The 9890-nt window shown below is 45.8% G+C and overlaps 2 protein-coding genes across 3 annotated transcripts; one reads left to right on the forward strand and one right to left on the reverse strand.

The window, feature by feature from the left end:
* Window positions 1-540: 540 nt before the first annotated feature.
* On the forward strand, window positions 541-4424 carry LOC125508941 (probable tyrosine-protein phosphatase DSP4). The gene is made up of 5 exons (XM_048673757.1): window positions 541-1052; window positions 1143-1236; window positions 3652-3709; window positions 3786-3829; window positions 3914-4424. Exons 1-5 carry the CDS (start codon window positions 559-561, stop codon window positions 4088-4090), a joined length of 867 nt encoding a protein of 288 aa, XP_048529714.1. The 5' UTR covers window positions 541-558; the 3' UTR covers window positions 4091-4424.
* A 561-nt stretch (window positions 4425-4985) lies between these two features.
* Window positions 4986-9241, reverse strand: LOC125508940 (vacuolar protein 8). Of its 2 annotated transcripts, none has more exons than XM_048673756.1 (2): window positions 7293-9241; window positions 4986-5433 (listed from the first exon to the last, which is right to left on the reverse strand). In XM_048673756.1, exon 1 carries the CDS (start codon window positions 9065-9067, stop codon window positions 7316-7318), a length of 1752 nt encoding a protein of 583 aa, XP_048529713.1. In that variant the 5' UTR covers window positions 9068-9241; the 3' UTR covers window positions 4986-5433; window positions 7293-7315. The 2 variants fall into 2 exon arrangements, with proteins under 2 accessions (XP_048529713.1, XP_048529712.1); XM_048673755.1 differs by having other exon boundaries at window positions 7298-9240.
* Window positions 9242-9890: the final 649 nt, after the last annotated feature.

A 9890-nucleotide genomic window follows, 5' to 3' on the forward strand; every position in this document is an offset into this window, starting at 1 on the left:
CTAGCTATGTATAACTCTATTTCTTCATTAATTACTTGCAACATCATCTATTTTGTCTAGATATATGTGATGTGACCACCTATGTCACTCCCACTGTGGGTAGTCTGAGTGGAGGAAGTAGCTAACTATCATTTTATTGCTTAAACAGATTGTTAACATGAGAAAATATCATTAATTTTACCTCGATTGTTGTTAATGACCTTATATAGATGTAAAACGTATATTTCATAGTGGCCTTGTATAAGTAAATAGAGGGAGTATCAAAAAGATTCAAAAACACGTGGCAAATTCTGGCAAAACGAAGAATTTTCTAAAAAATTGTCGTGTTTGCTTGAAGGAATTGCCATACTCGCAACACATAAATTGCCGCGAGAAACATTCGTTTTGCCATGCACCCGAGTGAACGTTCGCTCAATAACATAACCATTTTCGTTTTTGCCCAACCACTTCCGATACGACGACGAGGGACGAGTGCACGCAAACAGGTGGCCAGCCGGCGGGGCCCGGTCCCGCGTACAAATCGTTTACAACCGCCGGAAGAGGGAATATGCACCGAATATGCATAACCAACACGGACGCAAAACCTGTCGCTCCTTTCCTTTCTTCCCGAAGTCTCTTCTTCTCGATCGCCAGCCCACAACCGACACCCAAGGCCAAAACCCGACGAGATCCTCTTCTCCATCCACCTCCACTCCATCCACGGAGAGCAAGGCAGGCGATCGCGCCACGACCGTCGATCCCCCCGTCCGTCGAGGTATGAGACAGGAGGCCGCCAGCCTGGTGGTCACCCGCGACGAACACCAGCCGCGCCACCACAACCGCCCGCCGCCTCCCGAGGAGGAGGAGGACACGGGCGCCGTGGCCCCGCCGTCCTGCGCGACGATCCTGCTGCGGCGGGAGGGCGGCGAGGCCGAGGCGGGGGAAGGCGAGGAGCCGCTGCAGCTGGTCCCGCCGCTCAACTTCGCCATGGTGGACCACGGCGTGTACCGCTCCGGGTTCCCGGACGCCTCCAACCTGCCGTTCCTCGAGAACCTTCGCCTCCGCTCCGTCCTGTTAGTAGTAGTAGTACACGGCCACGTGCACACCTACGTTCTTCTTCGAGGTGGTGGTGACGTGGTTCTGATTCGTTTTGATTTCTCCAGGTGCCTCTGCCCGGAGCCGTACCCGGAGGCCAACCAGGAGTTCCTCCGTGCCCACGGGATCAGGCTGTTCCAACTCGGAATCGACGGCTCCAAGGTTAATGCAAATCCCTTCTCCTTATGGGCATGGGCATCCTTGGCTAAACCTCCTCGAAGGTTTGCCCTTTGAGAATTGCTATATCATGCTTATTCTTGATCCGAAGAAATAAAAGTGAAATGGTAGGCAAGTAAGAAAAGAGGGGGGATAACATGGGCTATCAACTCTGACTAGCTAAAGTTCATCCAAGCTTTGCCCCTTGGTCTTCTCTTTTTCTCACTTGCATATGCCTTCTTGCTTGTCCCAAGAAATAAAATCAAAACGGTAAGTGAGTAAGGAAAGATGGGATCAAACATGTCTATTGACTCCGTTTCATAATTCTTGTCATGGTTTTAAACTAAAACCACGGCGGGAATTATGGAACGGAGGGAGTAGTTATTATGATTTTGTGATTAGTCATAGATTCTTCGTTAATATTTGTCCACACGGTAGTGATGGTTGCAATGGTTCTATCTTCTCGAATCTTCTCCATAGTACTTGTGTGCCTGCCGGCACATCATATGCCTTCCGTGGGATTGTGAAGTGGAGTTGCCTTGTCCAAGTTGAGCTTCTCCATAGATGCTTTAGCTGAAAGCGCCTCTCTACCAAATTATATATCGGATGAAGCTTCAATATTTTTTGTAATTAGACAGATGACTTGTATTTCTGACCTGATGGAATAGCTGGATATCTGGTTTAAATGTCCACTGTCGAGTACTTGTTGGCTTAATGAAGGTCGGATTTAGGGGGCTAAATTTATATGATATGTTATTGTAGTAGCACACTATGTGCCAAGTACTGTTCTTTTTACCCCTCTATTGTATATTCCTAAATTTTAGCTGATATAAAAAAAATTGAATACCTTGGAGCACTGTTGAGGAAATCGTTAACCGGTAGTTGCTCGATAGGCTGGCGAGCAGGGGATTAATAGGCTAATCGGCAAGTTAATCGGTCTATTAATCGGCTGATTTATCAGTTTATCGACTACACGGTGACCTTACAAGTAGGGATTAATCGGCCATTTAACTGGTTAATAGGCTAAATTCTTGAACAGGACCTTGGAGCAATAACATTATTAGTTGGCCATGTATAAAACACTACAAATGCTAGAAGAATATAGAAGTGTTGAATTTGAGAAACTTGTTGGAATTCAGATTTGAGTGGTCAATTTGGCAAGAGGACACACAAATAACACTTGAAATCCACCTCATGGTGTTGGACCCTAACACACAGATTCAGATCGTTTGAACGGCAAAAAAAAAAGAGTCTATGACCCTAAAATGCTATGATCTTGTTTCTAACTAGATATTGCTCTTTTATTACGAGCTGATGACAACCATCTGAAACCTTGGCTGTTATGTTACTCAGTTGTTGTAGTCCTTAGGCATTTTGTGTTATACTTCTTTGGGTTGCATTTTTTGTAATGATACACAATTTATGCTTAGAATTCAGGTATGGTACTTCTCAAAAGGTATTTTTATCTTCCTTGTCTTTTTGCATGGAGTATTTTTATTTTCCTAATTAACCAAACGACTTGTGTATGTCGTCAAAACATCTTGAAGGTACAGCAAGGTAGGTTTTTGCTCCAACTGAATGAGTAAACTGGTAAAAGACCTTCCTTTCCACCGGAGCAGAAATATTATTGTCATTTATAGTTTCTCGATATGTTTAATGATTTTATTTTGTCACCACCAGTAGAAAATCAATAAACACTTGTATACAAGCATATGGTTCATATCGAGAAACTATAAATATGAGATATGAACCATATGCTTGTATATGAGTGTCTTTTTATTCAGTGGAGCTTTTTTTTCTTCCTTTATTCAGTGGAGCTTTCAAATTTAAGGGAATAACTTGAGGTGTGTCTTTTTATCGAGCCAACGAGGCCACACTCTTTATCATTTAGAAGTATTAGCGTTGCAATCCCATGAAGTGGGTTAAGGCACATGAAAGGTGAACATGTGGCACAGAAAAACGGAATCGGATTCTTTTATCTGGATTGGGTTGTTTATTTTGCACTTTGGCGATGCACCTTGAAAATATTGCGCGATTGATCACTAGAGAAAGTTCAGATCAGACTGGTATTTAACAATTCACCTTATAAGAATGAAATGGCATACACACTCTTTACTAACTGATAACTTAGACCAGAGAAGAGAACCAGAATCTAGCTTCTAAAAGGTACTCCCTTGTAAAGAAATATGAGAGTGTTTAGATCACTAAAGTAGTGATCTAAATGCTCTTATATTTCTTTACGGAGGGAGTAACTTGCTAGATGGCATGTACTGTATAAGAAAGCAGCTTGAAGTTGGTCATTTTCTTCCTTTTGTCGTAGTTCTATCATTTATCTTCATTTTTTCTCTTGTTACCAAAGATTTGGCACAAAGTGGCATTTTTCATTTTCAGAAGCTTACTGAAAATGGATGTTGCTTTCAGGAACCCTTTGTGAGCATTCCCGAAGACAGAATCCGCGAGGCTCTGAAAGTTATTCTAGGTACTGGAATGTTCTACAGAATCCTTTTTTATGAGTCATTTCTTCCTCTGACTGCATATCAAATTCTCATTTGTAGACACAAGAAACCACCCGGTGCTTATTCACTGCAAGCGTGGAAAGGTAAAAATAGCATTGCTGTTTGTTTGGCCTGTCGAAATTTCTATAGCATCTGAATTTTGTATTGCAAACATAAAATATGTGCAGCATCGAACTGGCTGCGTTGTTGGATGCTTGAGGAAACTGCAGCGCTGGTGTCTAACATCAGTATTCGACGAATACCAGCGTTTTGCTGCTGCGAAAGCAAGAGTTTCTGATCTAAGGTTTATTGAGCTATTCGACGTCTCAAGCTTAAAGCATTTACCTGCGTCTTTCTCATGTTGAGCAAGAAGCATACAGTACATGGCAGCCTCTGGGGGCCCAGATTGGCATTTCTTTCCCGTATCTAGTAACATGGCCGATAAGAAATAACTGTTAATACTACTTTTGATTCTGTTTTTGGCTCACAAATCATGAAGTTGACCCTGACAAGTTAAACATTGTAAATCATTTTTGAAGCTAGGGTAGATATTAGATAGGCCGCATGAGTTATATTCTCACCGTTGCTGCATTTATCATATGTTTGCTGGCATTATGTAAGCATGTAATAATAGTCTGTAATTATTGTTATGTTGTATACTAAATAAAACTCAGTCTGGCAAGCAAACCTTGTGTTATATTTGGTATTGTCAATTGGATCTGTCCAGTTTTTGGCACTTCTGCTGTTGTGGCAAAGCTTTTGTAGATAATACTGCTCAAAAGATGCAACTGATGCCAGCAACTTCTTGCGAAAATGCATGTCCAAATCATGTAGGCTGGGATAGCTCCTGCTTACATAGAGATAGCAATGCGAGACTAAAGGGTATGCTCCTTGTTTTAAAAATGAAGAGCTTTTGATGAATCCAATTCCTAGCAATTGAACTAAGGGACGAGCTCACGTGATTCCTGTGAAAACGGCATCATGCAAAGTTTCCTTCAAGTCTTAAGAGTGGAGATCCATGTGATGATGTGAAGCATCCAAACATATTTCTTTAATCAACACATCCAAAAGGTGGTAAGTGAGATTTGCCCACTCAATGGAGAGGGCATCGAGATTTGAGAGCAAAATGCAGTCATGAGAGAGGCTGGTAATTGATCACGAGACTCTCACAGAAATCAGGCAAGTAACAGACACCAGACAACACTCAATACTAACATCACAAGCAACATCAGGCAATCAAAACAAAAACAAAAATCAACATCAGTACCAAGAATATACTCCCCAACAGCACCAAAACCCCACAGAAACAGCAGCTTAGTTATTCAGTGAGACACTGGGCAAGGTAATATCTGGCAGATGTGTCTTGGGGCAGATAAAAACACTTGCTTCATTCCAAATCAACACACATACAATTACTTCACAAATCAGGAGAGAGAGAGAGAGAGAGAGAGAGAGGTTAAAATAGGAACAGACAAAAAAGGGGCAAACATAAAAGCTGAAGGATACATCCTAAAATGCCGCATCCATGCTTCTATCTTGTCAATATACTAGATAAATAAATAGCAGCTACCGTGCACCTTTTGGCTTCAAAGAAACTGAGAACTCCTCTGGTCCCTTTCTTGCTCGGTGTTCTTGTACGATGCCTCCTAATTAAATACTTAAGCTTTCTTCTATAATTCGAAGCTCTCCACATTTGGGTTCTCTTCAACTACAAGTTCGGAAGCATAAAATGAGTCGTAAGTACTGGTTCATAGAACTAAATTAAAGGAAAGCATGAGATATAAAACGAAGGCATTTTCATTGTATGCTAGCCACAACATTCAAGCTGAAATGTGATACACTACAGGTAATAAAGTGTCACAGCATATAAAATGCAGGAATATAATAATTGCCTGGATGAACTGAGCTAATAATTCAATTACTTCTGACAAAATTATAGGCTGTAAAGTTACTAACAAAGACACAAACTCTCAGTTCAGTACAGGAGTAACTGAACAGATGCATCCAACTGGAAACAGATTGACAGAACAGTCGTACTACAAAACATTGTGATTTGCCAACGGAGTTCCAAGTTACAGTCTGCATTAACATTTAACAAACTGTTACTGTTAAGGCTTTATGTGCCTTATGGCCCCTTATATTTAAGCCAATGTTTTGCATGCTCAAATGTATGTTTCACCTCACATAACATGCAGATGATTACACTATTGATGAGCCTTTTTAGTATATGAGAATCAAATGGAGTAAGACAGCAGTCAAAACGACCTGAAAATTGTCGACAACAAAAATATGCACATCACAGTATATTAAGTTGCATACTGTATTGGAAAAAGGCTTTAGTGGGTAAGTTTATAAGTTATTATTGGGTGGTGGTCAAGAAGACCCGGAGAGAAAACATGTAAGCATAACTAACATTCAGTCCATCATGCTTTCAGTTGATAGACTGGGAAAGAGCGAGATACAAGGGGAAAAAGGAGTATTTTTCATGATATTGGCTGTATTCTCTTCCCAATGAAGGGCATGCCTCAACTATCCATGCTTCAGAACATCTAGTCCTCAGTGAAAATTTATCTTTGACAATTATTTCAAGAAAAACTACAGTTCACAATATGTTAGACTAGAGTAATCATGATGTTAGTTTGTGAAGGCTGTGAAAGGCCCACCTAGATGCATGACTGCAATTTCTGAGGCTCCACAATCGACATGCTTTTAGTTCAATTTTGACTTAAGATAGAAGTTGACATTGCAACACAAAACTTTTCCGCATCTATAACTATCATGGGTGCACATATTAAAATTTCAGTTAAAACGACTGCCCTATACTTTGACCTATTTTGCATTTTTTTTTACTTTCCTCTTCCGTCTCACTAATCTCCTTCCCTCCCTCAATGCACTTCTCTTTACCTATTTGATGTTTCCACTGTCCAAAGGCACATAGAGTATATGCATCCTTGTTAATTTCCACTATCTCTACCTGAGATGCTGCTTATCAGCTACAGTGAATCAGTGAATGTGCCCTGTCCTACAATGAGTATGAACCAACACTCTGGCCAAACTCCTCATCATTGTTTTTAAAGCGTCCTGCCTTGGACGCTTAGGCGATAAGGCGCCCTGCTGGGGCGGGTGGTGCTCGATTCAGGTTGCCTTACCGCCTTAAAAACATTGCTCCTCATGGAATGGCCATGTCACCGGCTCACCGCCCACATCCAGCAATGAAGGGCAACAGCAGTACAAACCATGTGAGCATTTAGTTTCCAAACCTAAGCAATTATAATATCACCAAACAGTTGTTAGCCTACACAGTATGAGCATTGTAGCCCAATGCTCCTGTGCACAACTAGACCATCCCACCAACCTCTGAGAATCCCAGGGTATTGGCTCCACGTACCAGACTATAAAACAGGGAACTTTCCTGAAGCTTCGACTCACGTTTGCAGCATGTAGTCAGTGAACAGCTTAGCTAAAACTATTGATCTAATGTTCATTTTAACTGATATTTGCTCAGTGATAGACAAAGAAAACAAATTAGAAGCATCACGAAAAAGGGAGATGAAGGTAAATATCAACCTTACCCCAATGCAGCAGATGGACTAGTTGTTCCACCCTCTGGAAAGTAAGCTTTTGAATCGGCTGCTGGATATCCTTTGCAAAGCCTTCTTTGCACAAGGCACCTCAGCATCAGCCAGCTTCTGTAGATGCTGACAAGCACCAGCATCTGCAAGACGCCGTCGTGTTCCATTCCCACCACCCATAGCAAGTGCTAGCAGTACTGAGACTGGGTGCTTTTTGTCAATCTCCTCATTCCGGGGGTTAAGCATCTGCACCAACCTTGTCAGATTCTTCTCATCCCTGACCAACTCCTTTCGATTGGATTTCAAGGTCATCAAAGCAAGTAGTGCACGGCCAGCTGACTCCTGTACGGATGCAGGCTTGGCTACCTCCATCATCTTAACCAGCGTGCCAACACATGGTGCCATGCACCGCTTGGTGTCATCACTCACGCCAGGTGCAAGGTCGGCAATCATATCTGCAGCCATCTGCTGCAACAGGATGCTACCACCACGGCGCATAAGGTCTGTTAGTTGTGCAAAGAACAGCGGGGATGAACATAGGATCCTGGCGGCCGAAGGGACTACTGCGAGCACGTGGATAGCTCGTAGGACAGAATTCTGAAGATCGAGATCGGTGGTGATGTGCAGAGCCTGCAATAGTGGCGGTAATGCACCATCTTGTACAATCTGTTGCTGTGTCTCAAGGTCTCCCATGGACGCGATCGACCACAGGCAGATAACAGCATTCTTCTGTGTGTCAGTGGTGCCACATGCAAGTAAATCAACCAGAACTGGCAACCCACCCTCCTCAACCAACGCTGAGCGCACATCGTCGATGGAGACCACATTCTTGATAGCTGCTACAGCGAGCGCCTGCACAGCCAATGAACCAGAGCCAGGACGGCACGCATTAATCAAGATGGAAACCCCTCCATATGCTGATACAGCCCACGCGCTGCCGGCATCGGCGGTCATGGCCTCAATGGCCACAACGGCACGCTCCCTTGTGGCCGGTGCCGAGGCGGAGTCAAGCACGCGCAACAGCGGGCCAAGGCCGCCCTCGTCGAACACCGCTTTCCGGGATGCACTGCAGGCAGTGGCAAGGAGGGCCACGACCGCTGCTGCGCGGTCCCTCAGCGCTGAGTGGGCCGATGCGTCGAGCATGCGGAGCAGCGCAGCCACATCGCCATCGGCGGCTACGATGTTTGCGGCCTCAGCAGCTGGGTCATTCCCCAGCAACTCCAGCAGCGAGGCGAGGGCCTTGAGCTTGAGGTCGAGGCCCCCGATCTGGAGCCGCGCAAAGGCGTCCCTGATGAAGAGCGACTTGTCGGAGCGGGATGCGGCCGCCGCGGGCACCTGCAGCACAATGGCGTTGGGGGAGGACGCCGACGAATCGACGGAGAGGATCCCCGAGCGAAGGAGCAGCGAGAGGTCGTGCAGGAGAAGCGTGAGCGAGGAAGCGGCGATGTCGAGGTCGCTCTGGAGGCGCAGGCGCCCGCCGGGGAGGGCCGGGTCCTGGCAGCGCGCGGACAATGCGTGGAGGGAGCGGAGGGGCGGGAGCAGCGAGGCCACCAGATCGGCGAAGAGCGGGTGGCCGGCGGCCGGGGCGGGCGCGGAGACGAGCGAGGACTGGAGCGCGAGCAGCGTGGCGTGCAGCGCGCGCCAGCGGGAGTGGAGCGCGTTGGCGGACGCCGCGGCCAGGAGGAGCGGCGGGAGCAGCGCGTGCAGGATCTGGGCGAGCGCGTCCGCGGCGGCCGGCGGCGGGGGCGAGGGGGAGGGCGGCGGCGTCATGGGCGGCGGCGGGCGACGGTGGAGGAGGGGGAGTGGAGCAGGAGAGGGAGGGGAAAGCGAGGGAAAGAGCGGCGGCAGCACATCACATGGAGTGGTGGGGCGCGGAACGGACGGACGCGATTTGCTTCCGCTGGAAGGAAAAGCTGTAAAGCGGAGGTTGGCTGGCAGCCGTTGCCGGGTGTCACGCGCGAGTCCCGCTTTATTCACACAAACAGGGAGGGCCCGCCGTACTCGCTTGGCAGCGGGGCGGTGAAACTGCCATTCCGGACACGCGGCGAGCTTTCGTGTTTTTTGCTGGTATACTTTCTTGCATCGTGTTGTTTCTCACCAGAAATGCAAGCATGGTGTTTCGTTGTCTCATCAGAAATGCAAGCACGGTGTTTGGTTGCATCTTTGGACGTGTTTGGTTACTTCGATTTTTGTCTGCATTGCATGTGTGTCTCGGTTAGGCTTGGTTCAGAAAAAACAGGTTAAAAATCAATATATGCACTTTGTTTGGTTGTATGCATATCCTCTATCTTGGGGTGAAACGAAAGTTGGTTGCTGGCTTGTTTACGCGAAAACACAAGACACGGTGTTTGGTTACATGCAACGCTTGTTGTCGAGTAACTTCCCCGTGAAGATGGTGCGGTTACCAATATGCTAGCAGGCGGAACAAATCAAAGACACAAAAAATAGATAGCATGGTACGACACTTAAACAAATAGTTTTCAACCAAACCAATACGACAGTCTTAAACTAAACCAACCAACATGCACAACAGAGAGCTCTCCTAGACGTTCACGGCGAAGGCGTCGTCGTGCTTCCCGCACTTGGTCACCAC

This window comes from Triticum urartu, chromosome 5 (assembly GCF_003073215.2).
Source record: "Triticum urartu cultivar G1812 chromosome 5, Tu2.1, whole genome shotgun sequence".
Taxonomy (NCBI): Eukaryota; Viridiplantae; Streptophyta; class Magnoliopsida; order Poales; family Poaceae; genus Triticum; species Triticum urartu.